The sequence below is a fragment of the Gopherus flavomarginatus genome, chromosome 15, assembly GCF_025201925.1.
Source record: "Gopherus flavomarginatus isolate rGopFla2 chromosome 15, rGopFla2.mat.asm, whole genome shotgun sequence".
NCBI classification, from domain to species: Eukaryota; Metazoa; Chordata; order Testudines; family Testudinidae; genus Gopherus; species Gopherus flavomarginatus.
In genome coordinates this window covers 31269624-31294121 of record NC_066631.1, presented here as the reverse complement: position 1 = coordinate 31294121, position 24498 = coordinate 31269624, and the positions used below count along the sequence as shown (strand labels likewise).

Below are 24498 nucleotides of genomic sequence, written 5' to 3'. Positions count from 1 at the left end.
TATTAGAAAACAAGCCTGGAGCCACAGTCAGATGCTGATTGCTGGCTCTAACAGAATGGCAGAGGGGAAGACTAGCTTTGTTGCCTGAGTCTGGACTCAAGCAACAATGTAGTCAGAACAGACATGTGAGTGAGAAGGGCAGAATTTCATTATTCCAGCCTTATTAACAGCATTTCCACACCTCCCAGAACACAACAGGGTCCTGTTTCCTGTCTCTTCCCTGCTTCTTACCATGGGGTGGACATGCTCAGCTTCTTCCCAGTCCTCCAAAGCACTCTCGGAAAGGAGTCTGGATTTCACACACACTAAAATGAAGGGAAATCATTCTTCTAGCACAGACAGGAAGATGCCTCCCAAATTAACTGCGTTGGGTGGAAGATGAGTGGTCTGTCTGTATTTCAATGTCTGTCAGGTGATTGTACATGGAATAAACCTGCTTCTGTACTGTTATTTGGGGGCAGCAACAGTCACCCTGTGTTTTGTCCTGCAGAACTTTATAACAATATTTGCTCTCAGACAACAGAAGTGAAGTAATCCTGTGTAAACACCTCCAAAGAAAACCCAGCTGCAAATACATGCAGTGGGCTTTGGGAGGGTGTGACAAGCTATACTCTTATGTTCACCCTTTTTACAGGACTATGAGAAATTTTTTACAAAGTGTGCCTTGTGATGCATCATTTGAAAACTCATAATCTGCTGAACATTATTCTCCTGGTAAAACATGTGCATCAACATTGTATGTAAAGCGATAAGATTCTACTGTATAACATTGCTGTAACATGCTTCAAGTTTAGAGGCACAAACCAGTTCCTCAGAAACAAAAGATGAACCAACACCTAAGCCAGGTGTCAACAAAGCCGAATGGACTATCACCTAGTTAAGCGGGCACTCTCTGAAAGGAAGAACAGTATAAGCAAGAAATTTAAATGTTGGCAAAGAAACAGCTGGAGGTCCCTCCCACAGACCTCCTCTCACCTGAACTCCATCTGGAGATAATCCTCAAAGAGGAGAAAAAGATATAAGAAGAGAGAACACACAACAAAAATTACCTCTCTCTCCTCCCTTTCTCTCTGCTCAGGCCATCAACAGCACCTGTAAGACTGAACTGGCTGAGGGGTCCTGGTTTGGAAGCTTCCAGCCAGTGAAAGACTGCAAAGAGCATGTGGTGAGAAAAACCTTTCCTTTGAATTAATTTGGCTTGTTAAGTCAGGCATTAGTTTACATTTTATCTTTTAATTTCTTTGTACCCAATTCTGACTTTTATGCCTCATTACTTGTAATCACTTAAAATCTCTTTTGTAGATAATAAAATTGTTTGATTGTTATCTAAACAAGTGTGTTTGGACTGATATATTTGGGACTCTCCACTTGAGATAACAGGGTTTGTGCACAGCATTTTCCATTGATGAAATGATGAACTTTCTATGAGCTTGTATTATCCAGAAGAAGAGCGCTGGGCAGTACAAGACACACGTTTCTGGGGGAAACTCTAGGACTGGGAATTTGCTGGTGTCATGCAATTCATGACTGACTGATCAGAGCATTCATGTAAATTCAACTGGGAGTAATTTACAAGCTAAAGGCTGTGTGTGAGCTGACCAGGAGTGGTTACTCTCACAGCAAAGCAGTGTAAAAGGCACTGCAGGTTGGAGAATTGAGGAAGCACAGCTGTCTATCTTTCCAGATTACACCATGGGTAATGTCACAGTGAGGGGACAGGAGAAATCAGAGTCACATCAGAAACCAGAGACACTGCAAGGAAACAGGTTAGACCAAGATGAATCCAGTAAGGGAGCGAGCACAGGTAGCACCTACTGCTCACAGATCAGTCCCTGGGGAGATTAGCACTGAGGATGTGGATGGGTTAAGGATCACCGGGAAGAGAGAATGAACCAGACCTTGTACAGACTGGATTAACAAAGTCATGCCTTGCACTTAAGCCTATGCAGAGGGTACACTCTTCTCAAGGAGGGCTCAGGATTTATCATGCTGCATTTACTAGGAAACAAACATCGTCTCTTTCTTCTGCAAACCCTTGAGTCGGCCCATTGTGACACTTTTGACAAGTCACACTGTACTTGGAAATCAGTTTAAGCTGCAAGTGAGTTTCTAAAGCAGGAGTTGGCAACCTTTCGGAAGTGCTGTGCTGAGTCTTCATTTATTCACTCTGATTTAAAGTTTCACGTGCCAGTCATACATTTTAACGTTTTTAGAAAGTCTCTTTCTATAAGTCTATAATATATAACTAAACTATTGTTGTATGTAAAGTAAATAAAGATTTTAAAATGTTTAAGAAGCTTCATTTAAAATTAAATTAAAATGCAGAGCCCCCTGGACCGGTGGCCAGGATCCAGGCAGTGTGAGTGCCACTGATAATCAGCTCACGTGCCGCCTTCGGCACCTGTGCCATAGGTTGCCTACCCCTGCTCTAAAGTAATGAAACAGCAAGGACTGTATTGAGAAAACACGTGTCATGTCTTCTCTGCACATAGTGGTGACCTATGTGGACTTTCTACCCAGCCAGTCTCTTCCAAGGGACATGAACAGGTAGTTCAAGGTCTGAAGCTTTTCTGCCAGTCGCTGTAGCAGAGCTCCTCACAACATGGCATATTCCCAGAGCTTTGTCCTCGCCTGAGAACAGCGCTCTTGACATATGGCTCTACTTTTTCTCCCCCAGTTACTGGGCATCTAAAAATAGCCAAGTGAGCAGATTCTGGCAGCTTGAGAAGTAAAAGCGAAGACCACCCAGCCACCCTGCTACGAGGCAGTGCCCATCACTCCCAGCTCCCTGCACACAACTCAGTGGAAATTACATTCTTTGTTTAAATCTGTCGGCTTGTGCCTCTTGCACAGTGCACCTTCCCCTGCTGCGGCCGTCTGCCCTATTCATTCCTGCACGCAGGCCCCACAGCATGGGGTACAACTGGGTCTGCAGTCAGAAGACAACTGGCAGGGGGCCGCCAGGAATCCTTTCAGCTCAGACTCTTCGGCTCATTAGTAGGGCTACTGAGCTGTGCTTTAAAGGAAGGCAATTCTGGCCCTTCCCAAGCTTGGTGGAGTCTAGGCCAGCTGTCGGAAAGGGCTGACCGCCCAACTGGCCTGCCTTGGCGCTCTTGCTCGAGCTCTGTTTTTTATCCTGAATCAGAGTGGTTTGGAGTGTTCCCTTCTTCAGCTCACGCTTGCTCACCACAGAGCGCTTTGGTCAGCAGGGAGCTGCAGTGCAGAGAAGCCGGACGTCTGTTCTCAGGCTGGCTTGCTTTTCACCCGGAGCCTGAAAATGCCTCGAGACAACCGGTAACAAGAAGACAGAATGACCTGCAGACTGCTCCCAACACGAGCGCTCAGAGAAGAACTGGGATTCCTGGATTGGACTGTGTGGGGTGAGTCCAAGGCTTGAATTGTGGTGCAGGGGTAAAGCAGGGCCTCCCACATGGCGCCTCCAAGCACAACCGCTCACAGAGACCTTTTGCTTAAGAAAAACAGAGAGCTCTGCTGCTGCCTATTATTGCTGCCCCAGGCCGATTCCTGGCTCTAGCCAGGCCCCGTCAGAGAGCAGGTGACGTGACACAGGGGGCCGAGTGACAGCACTGGTGTGTAGGTGCCTGCAGAGTGACTGCACCCACTGGTTGAAGAAAACATGGCCCCCGCTGGGGAGAATGAAACGTGCGTCGCACACGGCTGTGAGTCACTGCTGAGGAACAGCATGGATGTGAATCCCCAGCAGGGCTTCCATTCTTAGCACTGCGTTTAACCTAACAGAAGAGCACTTAACAGGCTCAGCCTAGGGCTGAAGCCAAATGTGCAAGGAACAATGGCCTGGGCTCTGTTCTAGGTTTCAAATTAACCCCTTCAGGTGCAGCTCCACACACCTAGCTGCAGACACAGGTCCTCATAACAAGCGGCTTTAAACTCAATGGGATCCAGAGCCACCAATATTCTCCCTTCCCTCTACTCCAGAAGAGGATCAGGGCCCCATTCATAAGACTCTGCCCTGAAGCCCACGTGTGTGAAAGAGTGAGCTGGGAGCTGACATGACGGAGGTACTCGAGCAGATCAAGTGCCCCTAGTCAGCCTCTCTCATAGTACCAGGACAAGGGATGTTCAGTAGAATTGAAAGATGACTCATGTAACACTGTGTTGTGTACGAAGTGATCTCTTTTATCAACCAGTGGAACTCATTGCCCCAGCAAACCACTGAGGTCAGCAGAGCATTCTCCAGGGCAAATCCCAAAGTGGACAGATATGCACTTCTTCTGTGTTATCTGCTACTGGCCAGGATGCTGGCAAAAATGGATCATTTGCCCAGTGCAGAATGGCAATTCCTACGCTATGCAATTCTGGGTCCTAGTGCCCCATAGCAATGGGATTTGTTGACCACTCCATCTACTGTTTGTCAACAGAATTTCTGTGAATTGCTGACAAAATATGTAGTTAGAGTTTTTCTTTTAGTGGGAAAAGCAGGAGAAGGAAAAATAAACACAGAAACTGGAGCTGCCAGGGGCAGCATCTCCCCCACCACTGAAACAGACAACAATCATTTCTGTTCTGCTGAGATCCTGAAAAACAAAGACTGCATTAAAAACATGTACTGTTCAAACATTTATATTTATAGATGCACCCTGGAATAATCAATGTGCTTAAAAACTCCATGCTGGCAACAGCAACATCTGTGCCTCTTTTCCTGATGAATAAACATAGCTTCTGTGAGACGCAGAGGAACCATCCCACCTTGTGTATGGAAGAGCTAACGTGACTTTTTAAAACGGCCGCTGTGAAGTGGTCTGTGTGCTCCTGCTCTCTAGGTGCACCTGGCTCATTTATAATGCTGCTCCTGCAGCAGCTCCTTCACACAAAGCCTACAGTTCTGTAATCTCCTTGTGAGGAAGATCCTGATCAGTGAGAAGGGCTACAGTCATGGTCAGAGGATGGAGAACCTGCCTCAGGGGAGTAGGCTTAAGTATTTTGTCTTGTTTAGCCTAACCAACCAGCCAATGGCTCAGGGGAGATATGATTGCTCTCCACAGATATATCAAAGGGATAACACCATGGAGGGAGAGGAGTTATTTAATTTAAGGGCCAATGCTGGCACAAGAACAAATGGATATAAACTGGCCATCAAGAAGGTCCTCTTCCAAGGAGAGAACTGGGGGCAAAAAAACCTGAAATGGAGAAGTTTTTGGAGGGGATGGTATGATGAGGTTGCCTGCAATGGCATATGGCTCAACCATGACTGCTATTAGCAAATCTCTCCAACAGCTAGAGATGCGACACTAGATGGGGAGGGCTCTGAGTTCCAACAGAGAATTTTCCCCCACATGTCTGGAGGGGGGTCTCACCCACATACTCAGGCTCTAACTAATCATTATATTTGGGGTTGGGAAGGAATTTTCCGTTAGGTCAGACTGGCAGAGACCTGAGGGGGGAGAAGGTTCACCTTCCTCTGCAGTGTGGGATGTGAACTAGGGTAAGTGGTGGATTCTCTGTAATTTGAAGTCTTTAAATCATGCTTTGAGGATGTCAGTAACTCAGCCAGAGGTTAGCGGTCTATTACAGGAGTGGCTGGGTGAGGAAGTCAGACCAGATGATCAGGATGGTCCCTTCTGGCCTTAAAGTCTATAAGTGGGCAAATGGCACTTGAAGACGAACGTTCTGCCTGTGAGCTCATATCCAAACTGTGTTCTATGTGTTTAAAAACAAAGCAACCCATTGCAAATAGTGGCTTGGCTCCCAAGCAGCCAGGATCACAGGCTAGGCCTACCTGCGGTGCCAATTCAAGACAACGGAGGTGCACTAGGATCACCCTCACAATGTTCTGTGCTGTGACCTAGGACTTGGATGTCACCTTTTTGCTTACGAAACAATCATCAATGTAGCAAGGTGCTAAGAGTGATACAAATCCAAAGCAAAGACACAGAGAACAGTGACTAGTATTTCCATTTGTCAGGTAAAGTGCCGTGCTGTCTTGAAGCAGCGATGAGGCTGCACTGCAGGTACATATGCCAAAGGAGCAAAAGCCCTATTAATTCAAAGCAGCATCTGCTGCCTGGTTAGCACAGGGCCTGACTGGTTTTTACATTAAAATGCAAATAATGAATGTGGTTTAGTGCAACAGCAGCAAGGCCTTGTGCAGTAAGGAAACACTGCACAGGTGTGTCACCTTTCCTCCCAGTGCCCAGCACCCTGGGGTCCTTGCAGCGAACAGTTGTTATCACTCCTCTAGCAGGAAGCAAGGATTCTGGTCACACCCAGCAGCCACCTCCAGCCCAATCTGTCTTTCCACCATGGATGAGCCATCTCTCCCCAATTGTACAGATTGTCCTCCTGTGATAGTTGGAAGGTCAGACGGTACTCACATGGATTAAAGAATTCCTCATTAACGTTACTGCTCTTAAAGCCCTGGCACTTCAGGCAAGAGTGCCTAGTAATGAAATAGCTCAGAAGTATGCCCCTATCCATGCGAACCGGAGATGATGCTGCAGACATGGGCAAATGCAGACTATGGTATCAGACATGCCCTGCAGGGGGAAAATCTCCCTGCCCCAGTGCATTTTTAATGACTTGGCTAATAGAGTGGAGTGCAAATAAAATTTGCAGATGACACCAAGCTTGGCAGGGTTGAAAGCACTTTGGAGGAATTCAAACAACCTTGACAAACTAGAGAATTGGTCAGAATTCAACAAGATGAAATTCAATAAAGACAAATGCAAAATAGTGCACTTAGGAAGGAAAAATCAAATACACAGCTACAAAATGGGGAATAACTAGCTAAGTGGCAGTATTGCTAAAAGGGATCTGGGGATTATGGTAGATCACAAATTGAATATGTGTCAGCAATGCAATGTAGATGTGAAAAAGGCTCATATCATTCTGGGGTATATTGACAGGAGTGTCATATGCAAGACACAGGAGGTAATTATCCCACTCAGCACTGGTGAGGCTTCAGCTGAAGTTCTGTGTCCAGTTCTGGGTGCCCCACTTTAATAAAGATGTGGACAAACCGTTGAGGGTCCAGAGGAGAGCAACAATGGTGAAATGACCTATGAGGAAAGGTTTAAAAAACAGGGCATGTTCAGTCTTGAGACACAGAAGGGACCTGAGTACAGCCTTCAAATATGTTAAGGGCTGTTGTAAAGAGAACAGGGGTCAATTGTTCTCCATGTCCACTGAAGACAGGAGAAGAAGTCATGGGCTTAATTGGCAGCAAGGGAGATTTAGGTTAAATAGTAGGAAAAACTTTCTAGCTCTCAGGGTAGTTAAAACTCTGGAATAGGCTTCCAAGGGAGAGTGTGGGATCCCCGTCACTGGAGGTTTTTAAGACCAGGCTGGACAAACACCTGTCATGGCTGGCCTAAGTATACTTGGTCCTGCCTCAGTGCTGGACTTAATGACCTCTCAAGGTCCCTTCTAGCTCAGCAAGGACAAAGGTGTCAGATTAGAAGAGATTGACTCCATGGAGTGTAATTCAGCTATCTTAGTAGTTTTGCACTAAGTTTGAAGAAAAAAAAGAGCCAATACCCTTAAAGAACTAGCAGCCTACGCACACTGCAGTCAGTCAATTCATCTACTGATTTAATCTAAACATATTTTCAGTTAGAACGTGCGCACCATCGGGGGGCATGATGCAAGTGTAGGAGGAGAGAATTCTGTAAACCTGGTCAGCACCAGCACCAGCCTGCTTTGCATGCTGCAGGCGTTTTTATTTTGAGGATAGTGGCAGAATCAGCCTGTATTTTCCTACCCAGTCCTGCATTATGACAAGTCTTCTCTAGGATGTTGGTTTCAATTGCCAGAATTTGTCAAATTATAATGACATAAGTTAAAACTTTTGATCTGTCCATGTGCTGAATATCCCTGTAGGTCTACAACCATCTGCTGCACCTCTGAATTTATCTGTAAACAAACTGTTAGATGCTGGAATTCAATCAAGACAGATTACCACCTCCTACTATACATTGATCCTTTATCGTAGCTGTGTAAAGGAAATCTAACTGGCCTCTTTCATACTGTGACAGTCACTCACTCATGCCTGTCACCCCAATCGGGGTATGGGCCGCCAACCACAGATCTCCAGAGTCCTCTATCCTGGGCCATTCGCTCTAGCTGGTTCCAGGTATAGCCCATTTTTTTGCTATCAGCCTGAAGGTCGCGTCGCCAGGTGTTTCTTGGACGGCCTCTTTTCCGCTTGCCTTGGGGGTTCCACCGCAGTGCTTGTCTGGTGATGTTAGTTGGCTGCTTACGTAGTGTATGTCCTATCCAACCCCACCTTCTCCTTCTGATTTCTTCCTCTGCTGGGAGTTGACAGGTCCTCTCCAAGAGGTGGATGTTACTGATGGTGTCTGGCCAGCGGATCTGGAGAATCCTTCTGAGGTAGCTATTTATGAAGGTCTGGATCTTCCTGATGTTTGTTTTGGTTGTCCTCCAGGTTTCAGCTCCATACAGTAGGACTGATTTCACATTGGAGTTGAACAGTCGAATTTTTGTTGTCAAAGACAGCTCTCTGGAGCTCCAGATGTTCTTGAGCTGTAAGGAGGCTGCTCTTGCCTTACCAGTCCTTACTTTGATGTCTGCGTCTGTGCCACCCTGCTGGTCGATGATGCTACCTAGGTAGGTGAAGGACTGCACTTCTTCCAGGGGGCTTCCATTCAGTGTGACTGGGTCATTGCTGGTGGAGTTAATCCTAAGGATCTTGGTCTTGTCCTTGTGCATGTTGAGGCCAACCTGTGATGACGTGGCTGCCACTACATTGGTCTTCTCTTGCATCTGCTGTTTACTGTGCGAAAGGAGCGCGAGGTCGTCAGCAAAGTCCAGGTCATCAAGCTGGGTCCACAACATCCACTGGATTCCGTTCCTACGCTCGTAAGTGGATGTCTTCATAATCCAATCGATGACGAGGAGAAAGAGAAATGGTGACAACAAGCATCCTTGCCTGACTCCAGTTTGCACCTGGAAGCTGTTAGTAAGCTGCCCTCCATGGATCACTCTACAGTGTATACCGTCATATGAGTTCTTGATCAGGTTGACCACATTTACTGGGATGCCGTAGTGCCGAAGGAGCTTCCAGAGGGTCTCTCGATCCACGCTATCGAACGCTTTCTCATAATCAACGAAGTTGATGTACAACGAGGAGTTCCACTCCATAGACTGCTCGACTATGATGCGAAGCGTTGCTATCTGGTCCGTGCATGATCTATTCTGCCGGAAACCTGCCTATTAATCTCGTAGCTGTGGATCGACGGCATCCTTCATTCTCTCTAAGAGGACTCAGTTGAAGACCTTCCCTGGCACCAACAGGAGTGTGATTCCTCTATAATTGGCACAGTTGCTAAGATCTCCTTTCTTGGGGATTTTGATGAGATATCCCTCTTTCCAGTCTACTGGAATCACTTCTTCTTCCCATATCTTCTCAAAGAGTGGGTACAGCATTTCCACTGAAGCATCCAGGTCTGCTTTCAGGGCCTCTGCTGGGATGTCATCAGGTCCAGCCGCCTTCCTATTCTTCATCATGGTGATGGCTTTTCTGATCTCATCTCTGGTTGGTTTATCGCAATTAACTGGGAGGTCCTCGTTGGCTGGGTTGATATCTGGTGGATTTGGTGGTGCTGGTCTGTTCAGGAGTTCCTCAAAGTGCTCCGCCAATCTGTTCATCTGTTGTTCTATTCCTGTTATAGACTTTCCCTGCTTGTCTTTAACGGGACGTTCTGGCTTGCTGAACTTTCCAGACAGTCGCTTGGTAGTATCATACAGCTGTTTCCTATTACCGCTGTATGCTGCCTGCTCCGCTTCTGCTGCCAGTTCATCCACATACTCTCTCTTGTCCTTCCTGATATTCCTCTTCACTGCTCCGTGGGCTTCAGCATACTCTTTTTGAGCTTTGGCCTTTGCTGCTCTAGTCCTGCTGTTATGACTGCTGCCTTCTTCTTCTTTCTGTCTTCTATCTTGATCAAGGTCTCTGCTGTGATCCACTCTTTCTGCTGGTGTTTCTTAATTCCAAGCACTTCCTGGCATACTGACCTAACTGTTTCTCTCACTTTCTGCCATCTGTTTAGTACACTGTCTTCCTCTTCCTCAGACCGATCCTGTAATACTGAAAATGTATTCTTCAGCCTCAGTCCAAAATCTTCCTTGGTCTTATGGTCCTTCAGAAGGCTGACGTTGTACTTCACTCTTCTGTCTGACGTGTCTATCCAGTTCTTTTTCAGCTTCAGCTTCAATCTGGCCACCACTAAGTGATGGTCGGACTGTGACAGTGCTTAATATTATATCAAGCAATCTAGTAATGTCTGTATCTGAGATTAGTATGTTGCACTGCATTTTATCCAGAGACAAGCAGAGGGGAAGCTGATATGCCTTTAGCAAGCAGTTATGAAGTGCTGCATGACAAAGAGGTCCTTTCTCCTGAATGAAATATCCCTCGGTTCTTGTTGCCATCCAGCACTGAGAAGTTCTGTGCTACGCTGACATTTCTCTTGCTCTGAAGCGGTTCTCTGTATTATCTGCTATCTTGATTTGACGTAGTGACTATTAAAAGAGGCTTCAATCCTCACTCTCTAGCCACATACAGAGACAGAAACTAAATTTCATTTACAATTAATTACATTCTGAGAAAGCACTTTGCATACCAGAGGCTAATTTCTCCCTTGTAACAAGTTTCTGATTACCAGGTTGATATATCGTTTCTGGGAACATTCCCACTAATAGTGATGTCATATCCTCTTTATTTTCCTGCCTGGGCCAAAGAACAGCTGGTTTGAAATTCTGTCTGGGATGCTGGAACCTCTACATTCAGCTGTGATCCCTTCCTTCTGGGATTCATAAGGGCTGTGGGCCTAGCCTGACAGTGTAGAGCCAGTGACCCTACTCTGAAATGTACAGCCGGGTAGCGGCTCTGGGCTCAATTCCCACAATTCATTTCTCAGTGCTCTGAAAACTGATTGGAAGCAAGAGGGAAAGTTTAGGGACATGGGACATGATTCTGGAACGGACCTTCTGGGTCGAGTCCAGCCCCTGCTCTCATAGGCAGCCCTGTCAGTTTCATCCATAAATTTGTCAAGATCCATCTTAAAACCAGTTCAGTTGTTTTTCCTCACTCTTGCTATGGGGAGACTTTTCCAGAACCTGACCCCTTGGGTGGTTAGAAACCTCCTTCTAATTTCCAGCCAAAGCTTATTCACGGCCAGTTTATCACCTGTTGTTCTTGTGCCAACATTGTCCTGTAGCTTAAATCGCGCGTCTCTCACCCTGCTGTTCACCTCCCCACCTTGCCTTCCCAAACTTATCTTCAAAATTCATGGAAAGGGAATTCTCCCCTCCGCTCACCAGCGCTGCCATCCCAAAAACCCACTTTCAGACTGAAAGCTTTGCAGCGAGGAGTGGCATTTTCAGAAGTACTCAGGACGGACCTAGCTGCACTGAAAGCAAAGTGAATCCTCCCTCTGACGGCGACGGGAGCAGAGCTAGGCCAATGGAAAGCACATCCCCGGATGTCTGTGTGTGTGTGCCTGATTCGCCTCACAAGAGACAAAGCCAGGATCATGCATCCCAGTTCAGGTGAATGTTTGGAAATGTGCCAGAGAAGAGAGAGTATGAGCACTGAGACCCTCATGTTAATGAGATGAGTATCTCATGAAGATGGACAATTCAGCTCAGTTCTAGATACATTTCATTCAAAGGGTCCATATGCTGTGTATTCTGGGAGTTCGTTTAATAAAGAGTTGTGCAATGATCTTCGGCTCCTGTTTCCTGGCTTTGCTACGCTACAGAATAAACATGATTGCGAATGCAGCGATGCCAAGGGACTGCAATGAAACATTGGCTTCCTTTGTAAAAGGAGTGACACAAGTGGCTGGACAGATGGTCTCAGAGTGCACTGGACCCCCGAGGGATTGGAATGGATGTACCGTGATGATGAGCTTTCATGTCACAGCGGCTGCTTTAGAAGCATGCAAGCCAAGCATGGAACCGATGTGTAAAACGTCCGTTGAAAAAGCACCCCTCTGCAGTAAATCCCACGTCTCTCTGAAATGTGGGCTTACCCATGTGAAATTCACACTCATCAAGAGATGAGCTGAGATTTCACCCAAGATGCTCTTATTACAGGGTAGTACAGCCAGAGTTTGTGCAGCTGTTTCTGGGAGTTGCAAAGCCAGGATTGAAAATGGAAGAGAGGTGTGAATTGCTACAATCACTCGGACAAGTCTCGTCCTCATCGCCAAGCTTTTTAGAGAGTCAATACACTGGTCGCACAGTGCTGTCTCTCAGTACTGTCCCCCCCATGAATGCATGCCAATGAACAGCTGTGGCCTTTGGCATTTAGAAATAAATATAGCAAAGGCATTAATTCTCACTGTGGCCACAGACTATGAACAGCCATTGGGCATGTATCGTTAAGGTCCAGAGGAGGAAGCAATAAGACAATACCAAATCTAATTTAGCCCATTAACCTGGGATCACTGCCGTACCACATTTCAGCCTAAAAACAGTATGAGATTTGCAGAAGCAATGAAAACAGTTTAATCCCACAATCTTTTTTGAATACAGTTATATAACATAAATGAGCCACCTTCTCTTAAGAGCCATGGAAGCCTAACAGATAAGCACACTAACTAATGAAATACAGAAAACACACTGTTAAGCCAAACATGTTTTTGACTGAATAAAAGAAACATGTAAAAAAAGCCTGAATCCCTATTTCAATGGTCCAAGTGCACACTCATGAACCACAGCTCATATTTAACTGCTGTTTTTAAACTTTCCATTCTTATCATAAATTTTTGGCCATGAAAAAAAGAAATATCACCCCCAAAAAATAAAATGCTCACCCAACCAAATCTAAGCAAGGAGTTAGACCAGCAGCTCTCAACCTTTCCAGAGTACTGTACCCCTTTCAGGAGTCTGATTTATCTTGTGTACCCCAAGTTTCACCTCAATTAAAAACTTCTTGGATACAAAGTCAGACATAAAAATCCAAAAGTGTCACAGCCCACTGTTACCGAAAAATGGCCTGCTTTCTCATTTGTACCATATCATTATATAATAAATAAATTGGAATATAAATATTGTATTTACATTTCAGTGTCTAGTATATAGAGCAGCGTAAACCCAGTCACTATCTGTATGAAGTTTTAGTTTGTACTGACTTCGCTAGTGCTTTTTCTGTAGCCTGTTGTAAAAATAGGCAAATATCAAGATGAGTTGGTGTACCCCTGGGAAGACGTCTGCGTACCCCTGGTTGAGAACCACTGAGTTAGAGGAAACTTTGCATTACAGGGCAAAGTACTAGACAGATAGTCAGTTCCCATTCTGAAATGTTCCCCTGTTAGTATGTACATTCAAATCTTAAGACTGAAGTGCCATCAATAACTCACAGAGCTTGAAATAAACGTTTGGATTGTTGGCCTTAGCCATGTATTTCCTCATGTTTGTCTGGTTTCAGCGACATCCTGAATGTCAGTTAAGCTCAGTGTGTCTGTTCCTCTGATTGTTTCAATTAGGGATATGGGCAGTGCTAGAAGCAGCACAATTCCTAAGCACATTATAATTGTAAAGCAAAACACTGAAAACACCACAGAAAATGCTTTGCCTAAATTAGAGGCAAACTAAGACCTGATACAAAAAAATCTAAAAGCATTTGCAAGCCAAATAGAATTCTGTAGTGTGCAATCCACACCAAAGCAAATGACATACAACACTAATTAGTGAAGATTACACAGCAATTAACATGATTATGATTATGCTAGTTGAAATAATTTATACCATAATATTCACACTTGCATTGCAATACAATGCATGTCCAGAGAAAAAAGAATATCAACCAAATGATGCTCTTGGTTCTGCATGTATGAAAACCAGTACAGCTCCAAGGCAGTAAGAGAGAAGAACTTGTCCAGATTTCTCGAAGAAATTTTCCTGTCACGCTATCAATGCAAGGCAGTTCTGAAGTTTTTAATAGAAATTATTTGCTTTTGATAATACAATGTTTTAAAATAAAATAAGTAACATGGCCATTTCCTGACTGCTCCAAGACCTCCAGTTCTAATATAATAAGAATATTCAGATACTGAAATCCAAACCTAGGTGATCTCCCTTTTTTGTGTCTTCAAGCGGTTCTTTCCCTATGATAGTAAACATATAAATAAATTATAAAGTTCAAAGTAATTTATTATCTGGGATTAGGCTCTGGCTATCATCCGATACAAGCAGTGACCCCCCAGAAGATCTTAAGAACAATTGGATGTATCCTGACCTGTTTTCATGGACATGAAAGCGTGACACTGTCCTCTCAAGACTCCAGAACTACACTTGAGAGCTGTGCTGATGGCTCTATGTGGTCAGTGTTGCTGCCATATGTGCTACCACATCTGAGAGAGACTAAGCTTCGTTTCCGAGAACTCCCTTGGACGGCAGGGTCTAACAATGCCAAGGAGGCACCAGGGGAAAAGAATAGCTAGTGATGTTCATCAGCCATTGACTTGGAACTGAAATCCTTGGATGCTTTGCATTCACAAGGGCAGCGTAGCTGCAGTGAATAGTGCCACAAGATTCCCAAGATGACATAGCATGTGCTAAATGCCACAAATATATGTCTGTCTTCTACTCCTGCTGTCTCGTAAACTAGTAACAGCTCACTGAGATCATCTGGGGAAAGGGGAACTCTGCTTCAAGAGAGGAAACTGACAGCTTCCGAACAAGACCCTGCAGGAAGACTAGCACCAGAGGGACCAGAGCAAGTAGCTCTCATTCATCAAGAAGAGTTGTCCTATGACATGAAAAGAGATTGAGTGAAACTGTGTCTCTTACTCCTCCCCTTCGTTCTTGAAGGTAGCTTCACTCACTTGTTGTAACAAGGTCTGCAGAAAATCTTTGCAGATCCCATAATCACCAGTGCTGGGCGGCACTCATCTTTGGAACTTGCAGAGAGACATTTAAAGCTTGAGCAATGTAAATATTTACTACCAGGTTGTCAGCACAGATGCCAATCGAGCCAAAATTACCACTGCAGACAAACGTAAACATTGTGCCATTTCGTCATCACTCGTCTTGGAAGAGTCAATACTAATATTGCAATGAGCATGACTGAACACTCCTGCCCTCTACTGCATGGAACCAGAAGCACATGTCACAGGTCACACACTAGTAACAGCTAATGGAGCTGCTCCTTTTGCAGCAGGACAGTCAAAGTTCTGTCCCCACCATCACCATGAAGCTCCAAGTATGCATCATTGTGAGAATCATGAAGATTCCAGGGTGCAGTGGGCTTGTTACTATATCAGTGGGCCTAGAGAAAAGACAGACCCTTCATCCCACAGAAGAGTATCTGCAAGGAACCCAGAGTGTAAGAGATGACTGCTATAGTATAACCTAAGTCTAGTAGGGATGTGACAAATACCCAAAACTGTTATGATTTTTATGTGTGTGTCCAGTCACTCTGGGACTGTTCAAATTGTTTGGATACTGACCCCTCCAAGTGAAGGCCCCCTGAATAGTCCCCTATCTCCTGCAAACTAGGCTTAGAAGCTCTGTAGTTCAGCAATTTCAATCTTGTTACCCAAGGATGCAGCAAATTCACATAGTTTTGAAGTCACTTTCTAATAAAAAGTTGACATTTTATTCTGACTGTGAGATGTCTCTGATTCACTGGGATTCAGAGTTGACAGCCATTTTTGTCCAAAAACTTAATATCACAGAATTACAGAAAAAGTTAATCAAATTCCTGGTCTCTGTACACGGGGCTGAATATAACAGCCTTATATCACTCCCTTTTGGGAGCTGCTAGTTCGGAAAAGGAAAACTATCCTGCATATATTAGCAAGAAATGAATGCTAGGTAGCTTTGTTTCTCATTACTGGGGATTTGGGTAAGCGAAATTTTAATAAAACTGAGATCAACTGAGACAAGACACATGGGCTCTTTCTCATTAACTCACTAGATTCATCATCTTCCATTTGTTTTCATTTGATACAGCTTCCTGCCTACTACTTCAGTCTTAGATTATCTGAGGCCATTTGCAGTTATAAGGTTAGGATTTGGAATCTGCCTTTCCATGGACTTTAGAACGACTCTAAATTGTGACATCTCTTCCAGCTTGAATGTAAAGGATCATTTTGAAATTAAGCCATGGCTGGACCAATATGTTGCTTTTATTTATCTCTCTATAGAGATAAATATTGTGCTGCCCACAGTCTACATTGCTGCCCGTTTATTATAAATCCAGCACAGTTCATCTCAATAATGTAGTTTAATCCATAATTTCTGATTTATTGCCATTCATTTGCAGTTACGCCTAAGTAATTTAGACCAAAGACCTAAGACATCCATAGGAATTAAGATAAAAGCATTCTTAAACACAATGCTAGAGTAGAATTCTGCACACTAAGGATGCTCTGCTCTTTGATGAAGGACTCGTCAATTTCCTATGCCTAAGTCTAACCATTGCATTTATTGGTTTTAAATTCCATTTCATACCTGCAATAGACAAGGCTCAGAAAGGCATTTTCAAACTATAACAAAAATGATTTAAAATATTAGCTGCGTGGGGACTTGCTCTTCAGAAATTAATTCTGGTTTATATTTATTTTACCATGTAAACCTGAATTGACAGGGCTCAGACCTCTGCACAATAAGAATGGAGTGTTTAACATTATATGGAAGACACTACTATTAATCTTGAAAAATCACATAAACTCAGTGTAGCTACATATCAGACTCTGCACACAACTACAGGGTGACTATACATCAGGTAGGCACTAAACCCCACTTTGCAATGACTGCAGTCTGAAAGTCAGGTAATGAAAAAGATTAGTGCACAATACAAGCAAAAGCGATTTGGAGCTAGATTGTGCCATGGATTGTGTGGGCATGAGATGTGTTAAGAGGTAACCTTCCCCTTGCCTGACCACACTCACAAATCTCTTATGTTCCTGTATAGTCTCCCTGGCCTTGGTTCTGGGTATGCTGGAGAAAGCAGATGGATGGTGAGTGGGTAAAGGCTTGGCTGGTGCAGCTGATATGGGAAGAGGGGAACTGCAAATAAATACTGGGATCCTGGAGAGATTCCCTTCCCTGTGCAGCCCCTGGACCAATGGAGCTATGTACCTTCTCCCACACAGGGCTCCTGGCAAAGCAATGGCATAGACCTTGATCTGAGGACTTCTGAAAATCCAGCCCATGTAAGTGCTTCACATCTGGGATGTAAAGTTAATGATTGTCTGAAGATCCCCATAATACCAGGGAGGAATTTCAAATAAGATGCCCGCCTTGTGTCTTCATTTCCAGGGCTATTTGGAAGGTTTCAGTCAAATCCTTAACACTCAGGTGCCCAATTCTGAACCCTTCCTCATGCAGAGTAGCATTTTCTCATGTCAGGATTCTCTCTGGTTTCAACTGGCCTGTTCTCAGGAATAAATTCTATTCCTGCAAGCAAAGGCTGTACACTTGGCATCTGTGCTAATGTCATTTTGTGTGTGTTTTATGTTCCGAACTTTTTCTGGGGCTAATTTCCTCAGTTTCTAGTCCCTCACAGCTGGGAGCCAAGCCGAGCCACATTTAGTATCTAGCTGTCTGGCTGCTTATATATGCCATTGTCCAACTTGCTTACAGCCTGTTTACGTTTTCTTCAAAAACTAACGTGTCAGACACTTACAGACTTTAATATAAAATCTTCCCTCAGTGGTAAACATGTGAGCGTATGGCACACAAATCCACAGATAGACGGCATCACCTCTTTAAATCTCCTCTAGAGAATACATCAAGGAATATTATCCTGCTTGAAGTGTGTTTTTGAAGTAGTGGCTTTCATCTACCAGTGCACTGATCCTGGTTTGGAACCAACTACCTTCTTTGATTTGATGGTTGAACCTTAAATACCACGCTCTCCCACTGAGCTTCCTTCTCCACATGTTGAAAAGAATGTAGCCTGAAACATTTTCCCAGTCTCTGGGCCAATGACTGTAGAGTACCTGACCTGATTAGGCAGTCACTTTTCTACAGCGGTTTTAAATAATGTATTAAAATTAATACATAACAGATTAACCTCTCAATTATGCCCCACAATGTAACTTTCCTGTTTCCACCTCTTTTCTCTACTCTTCAGCCTATGAAATGGCAGCTACTTTAAATGATGGTGCGATCTGTCAAACCAAGACATATTTGTAAAATGCATACTTGACGAGACATTCTTCATGGCCTTTGGTACTCTTTTGCCATTGTGTGATAACTCTCTATTTTTAACATTCATGTATAACAACATTTACAGGTGTTTCCTCTGTTCCCCTCTATGTACCTGCAAACTAGAGAAGATTGGAAAAAAACTTTCCAAGAGTGCTTGCTGAAGGCTGTAGTTTAGCAGACTAAAATAGTTTATTAGTTGATGTGTTATACAAACATGCATATTGAACAAAATACGAAATTGTGTATATTTTAATTAGACAACAAGTATTGAAAATATAATAAAATATCTATGCCAGATAAGCCACTTTGATGAATCCATCAGCAATGTTTGCAAATTGATTGATTTTTCCCCCTACTGTTTTAAAAATACACTGGCTTAAAAGAAAAATAGACGTGAAATCAGTAGATGCCACCACCTGTGGTGACTGAAACTGATTCAAAAGACAATCCTGGTGCTCAGTAATCACTGATGTGGTGTTATTACTGAATAACAACTGACATGCAGTAAGGCACCTGCAGCAGTTATGTTTAGGTTCTCACTTGGACCTGCAGTTGCTTTTGCATTCAGATTAGAATCACATCTCCTGAGGGTTTGCCCTCCACTGTCCACACCGAATGGGTGACAATGGTTCTGGCTGAGATATTGGTGCATAGCTTAGGAAAAGGTCTGGTAGGCAGCTCTTGTGCCATGTCGTTTGAAGCAGTCAAGAGATGGAAGGAGTTGTTCATTCCCTCTTTTCCCTCCATTAAATGGTGGGAACAGGCATGAGAGTCTCTGTGAGCAGCAGTAGACAGCACTCCAACCCTACGCCTTTTACCTTCCCACCACCAACTGGGGCACAGATGGAGCCATGCAGACAATCACTTACTGTACAATGGCACATATTTCACTGTGTCATTTTTCTCTGCCTAGGTGGGTGAGTTTGCATGTGTCTCCAGTTGTAACTAAAGCTTTTGACAAGGCACATGATTGCTAAAGGGCAAACACAAGCCACTGGCATCACAGCACTAGAAGTCTGACTAGCATACAGAGACCCAAGCATCTCTCCTTACTCCTTGCTTCACAGCTGTGGCTATATAGCCACCCCTGACGCCTCCACAAACAACAAGCTGTTTCTGAAGCAAATTGTGAACGGCTGCTGCACACTTTCCGATGGGGCAGAATGTTAGACCTGAGCCAGCCCGTTAGGGGACTGCAGATGATGTCACCAAAATATCAGCGTCTGGGCCAGGTGTCTTCAGTGTGCGCCTGCTCTGAGAACCTCGAGCTCTGCTGAGCTTCAGTGGCATGACTGTGTCCGTCAGAGGCAATATCAACTCCATCAGAATAGGGAGCTTGCAGCCAAACAGAAGGTGTAGGGGCTCCTGAGCATGGCTGCTCATGTGAAGCCAGGGCTGAGATCAGTCACAGAAGCGGAGGCAACGTCTCTATAAGACATCATGCTTCTTCCTCCAGGGTTGCAACAAGTGCGATCACAGCTTCTCTCTTCTTCTAGCTCTTCTATTGTTCACTAAGCCCCATACGAGACAATAGACAGCTACCTCTATTTGTGAGACCTAGAAGGAAAAGCCCAGTAGGAACCAATTAAATGGACCTCTGCCAGACCCAGGAACAAAACCACATATTTACTAAAAAGCGGCAGAGTCCTGTGGCACCTTATAGACTAAAAGACGTATTGGAGCATGAGCTTTCGTGGGTGAATACCCACTTCGTCAGACGCATGACATGTATTTACTATTTGTTCTTCTCTGTTGCTAAGTAGAACTTCTAAAGTTTTGTCAAAGAAGAAAAATAATAGCTTGTTTGTTCCAAAATGTGGTTTTAAAAAGCCATGGTAGACATTTTTGTGGTTCTTGCTCAAAGTCAGTCTTGTTCTTGTTCGTTGATCACAAGCACTGGGGCACTATTCTGGATACAACTTGCTGCAATGTTAAGCCTGTCCGTGGCATGGATTTACCTTCCAGCTAGATAACATTTGTCTTTTTAGACAGCTGGTTCATCCCATGTATTCTATTCAGTGTCTGCACCACACTTCAGTCCAGACCTAACAATTCACACTGAGAACAGAGCGGGCACTTTTGATTTTGAGTTTTCCCTCCTATATTCTCCTATGGGCCCCTCTTATATTCTCCTATGGGGCTCATTCTGTCTGTACACACTTGATAGATATTTTGCACTGACAGAAGGTACAGCAGTAGTCTTAGCTTGGCAAACCCCTCTCATTAGCATCCAGCAAAGTATACATGGTCTGTGGCACATGAGATGTCCATGTGGCCTACCTTGTCCTGTCAAACAGAGAGAAATTTCAGCAGCAGCTGCAGATATGGTTTCCATTGCCGACTTCATTCTGCTGCAAATCTGACCAAGTATCCAAAATGAAAGGGCTCGAAATAAGCATGCCCTACATTGCAAAGGCTGTCAAACAGCCACTGAACTGCTTCAAGAGTAGAAGAAAGATCTTGTGCTTAAAGCGGTGGACTGGGATTCAGGAGAGCTGGGTAAATCACTTAGACTCTCTGTGCTTCAGTTCCTCATCTATAAAACAGAGACAATAATATTTCCCTCCCTGGCATGCTGGTGAAGTGCTAAGGCACGAGGTGAAATGCACCATGGAAGAAGTATAAATTAAAAAACGTAATTTGGTTTGTGCTGTAGGCCACAATTCCTCTTTTCCCTTTTCTGGAATTGATCAGTAGTATTGTGACATGCTTGGTGATCTGACCAAAACTGGCCTGTCCAGCCACTGATTCACACACATTTCCTTCGTACCACCATCTCCACCTGCACCAAGCTTCTGCGCACAGGCGCTATGGGTGAAATCCTGACCCCACTGAAGTCAATGGGAAAAGTCCCATTAACCTCAGTGAGGCCAGGATTTCACCCTGTGATTCCGTTACTTCCTTGAAGGAGAGTAGCCACACAATTACTGTAAATAAATTTGAGAACATCTAGGTGTGGGTCTATTACAGTGTCCAGTACAAGCAATGTGAAATCCTCTCATGTTAGGTCATGGTCTTCCAACTCATTCAGTAAATGCCTCTGTCTCTCTTTAACATCACCATTTTCTGTTGCTCCATAACATTCCCATTGCTAATAGTGCTAAGGCAGCTACCAATTGCAATAGGAGCATCTATTTAGAGAAATCATAGAGTACTTCCTAACACAGTGGTTCTTAGAGGTCTGCCAGGGGGTACACCACCTCATCTAGATATTTACCTAGTTTTACAACAGACTACATAAAAAGCACTAGCGAAGTCAGTACAAACTAAAATTTCATACCGACAATGACTGGTTTATACAGCTCTATGTACTATACACTGAAATGTAAGTACAATATTTATATTTTAATTGATTTATTTTATAATTATATGGTAAAATGAGAAAGTCAGCCATTTTTCAGTAACAGCGTGCTATGACACTTTTGTATTTTTATGTCTGATTTTATAAGCAAGTCGTTTTGAACTGAGGTGGAACTAGGGGGTACGCAAGAGAAATCAGACTCCTGAAAGAGGCACAGCAGTCTGGAAAGGTTGAGAGCCACTGTCCTAACATGATACTGCAGTAATGAGGTGAGTACTAAAGATAAAGATGTGACCAAGACTGCGTGAAACAGGGAACTCTGAATACTAGTCTTAAGTTTTTCCAAAGTTATTGTGACTCAAAGTTCTGGATATTGATCCGAACAGAAAGTCCAAAGCTTTTTAACATTCACCAGTCGGTAGTTCTTACCCAGCTGAATGTAATCCCTTGTATTTAAAAGGGCAATGAACGATCATCAGAAATAAACATCAGATAGTGACCTACGTCACAACGAAATGTAATTGCTTTGGAGGTCTGGTCAAGTGACAGGTACTGGGGTGGAAGAGCTGATGTTGGCTGGTGACATGGTTTTACTCTGTAATTCTAGGAGGGCAAGACGCAGAAGTGCAGCTTTACACAGGAAATACTGTACCCTTAACATACCATTAGCCTCATAGCGCCTTGCTGTCTTGTTGCAATCTGCCATGTTTAAAAGCACGCAAAATCAGAAACCTGCATGGCTTTTTAAAAAGAAGTAACTGATTCCAAAGCTGGCTGCTGCAGCTCCTGAAGCTCCTTGGCTCCGGTGCCTTGTACATCCTGCTGTGTGTGGCAGTTGGCATTTAGTGTTTAAAGTTTCTACAGAGGATATGTTTGATGTGAGCTCTCTGTTTCTCACAACTCGACCTGCAGCACATACCATCCATTACCACTGATGTTTTTCAGTCTAAGAAAGTTCTGGACAGCTCTTACCTCAGGCTCGGAGTGCTGCAGCTGCCCAGGGATTGCCTTGAGAGACTTCCAGCCACGCTGGGACCTGAAGGTGTCCAGGATTTGGTGCTTTCTTCTGGCTCCAGATTTAGAGTGGAGCCTAAACTAGACCGATTGTCCCTGGAAGCAGAACACATCACCATTTTACTTTGCATTCACTCTGGCATGCCCTCCTTCTCCAAAGACAGCAAAGAAACCTGAGGTAAGCTGACAAATGGGGTATTTGAAAACCTTATCCTGAGTAGGCTATCTCATCTGGCTTTGCAGGTTCCCTGAACTGGAAACAATCATATGCCAGCCTCTCACTGTGTTGCAGAATTTGTGCTCCAGACCCAAGTCAAACCAAGCCATGCACATGAAAAGTGAAGTGGGGGAAAGATGACTAAAACCTAGATGGGTTGTCTCAGGGTGGTAGTTCGGGGTGGCTTTTGTTTGAGCTGTATTGGTCCCTTTATCCCTTTTTTTTTTTTTTTTGCAGCTTTAGATGACTGAATCTGTTCTGGTCTTTCACAACATCAGCACAGATTGGCTCAGAGTCTGCTTTCAGTGCACATGAAACAAACTTTTCCAGGAAACATGATTTTCATGGAATTGCCGCCTCAGATGGCTGTTTTCCTTATGCTGGTGAAAATGCTCTGTAACCCGGCCTGGTGGTGTGCAAACACAATCCCATCTCATTCACTGTATGTTCAGCTGTGGGAAGATGGCTTTAGTCGTAACACACAGTTCATAGAATCATAGACTTGAAGGTCACATTTGAACCAGTACTCTTGGTCTGTATCAGAGGTGGGTACAAACCTTCCAAAAGGGTTTCACACTACGTTAGGGGTTTGGTCCTGTATTCATTTGTCATTAGTGTCCACTCCTGATATGGTGATAGGTTGATTCCCTTTAAGAGATTCACTTCCTTTAAAAGTACAAGCCAGTTTAATATTCTCAAATCAGACCCGGCAAAGAAAAAAAATTGAGACCATCTATCTTGGATTAATAGGCAGAATATCTAGGGAAAATGTGGAAGATCAATGTAGCTGCAGCGTATGTAAAGGCAATACATCTGAAATTCCATCTGAAACTAATCAAAGCACATCTAATACGAACACAATCACATTTTCACCAGGTATTGACACTCCTTGGAAAACGAGATTTTGACAACTATGAGTCAATATCACAAAAAATGTGAAACGCTTTAACCACTCAGCAAATCTTAGGGTTCACTTACATATCTCTTCTTAAACAGACAGATTCCAGGGCCGTCTGGACACTGTAATGAAGAAAGAAAAGATCATTGCACTTGGTGATGGATTGTGCTGTCTTTACTAAATCACAGTGGAAGTCAGAGGATCAGCTTCTGTTTGAGGAGACCAAAAATATTTCAGATTCATTGTAGCACAACTTTCTTCTCCAGCTGTCATTACAAGGAGGAGCAGAGCTACCAGGGCCTTTTCCTATCTGTCTAAAATATGTCCTAAAAATCAGACATACTGGAAATAAAGGCATATGGGTGTGTGTACGTACACACACACACACAAAGGCCACAGTTGTGCACACTGGGGGAGAGGTATACTGGTAGAGTGATGTATGTCAGTCCAGAGCCCACTGATGGTAATGCAAGTTGTGCCAGCTGGATGGCTAACTATCCTGTAACATGCTCAAACACACAGCCCATATGTGTAGGCTGACTAATGGACAGATGTGACAAGTATATGTTATGCCTGCTGTGAGCCACAATGCTATTTGCAGTTCTTCTGCATCAGAGCATATTGGTTTTCCTAGGATCTACTCAATGCAATATGTTTGGGGCTTGATGCTGCTCTCCTGCCTGCGTGCATCAGAATTAACTCCATGGAAGTCAGAGGGGAGACACAACATCAGGCACCAATCAGCTGTAAATCTGAGCCCCCTGCAATGCATCATAAACCTGGTTTGTTATAGATCTGGTAGCATTCAATGAACCTTCCAGAAGGACTGAATTTACTAATTCAACTTAGTAACAGGTTGAGCTTGTTTTAGGATCCACTGGTTAAAAGTTAAAGACTGCAGGG

General features: G+C 44.0%; 1 protein-coding gene across 1 annotated transcript in view; it reads right to left on the bottom strand.

Moving 5' to 3' along the window:
* The window catches only part of MYO18B (myosin XVIIIB), a 198344-nt gene that overhangs the window by 12888 nt on the left and 160958 nt on the right, over positions 1-24498 (bottom strand). Inside the window, exons 41-42 of the mRNA XM_050924023.1 lie at positions 23676-23717; positions 22439-22576 (exon numbers count right to left, since the gene is read on the bottom strand). Coding sequence (XP_050779980.1) covers positions 22439-22576; positions 23676-23717 — 180 coding nt within the window. The remainder of the gene's footprint in view (positions 1-22438; positions 22577-23675; positions 23718-24498) is intronic.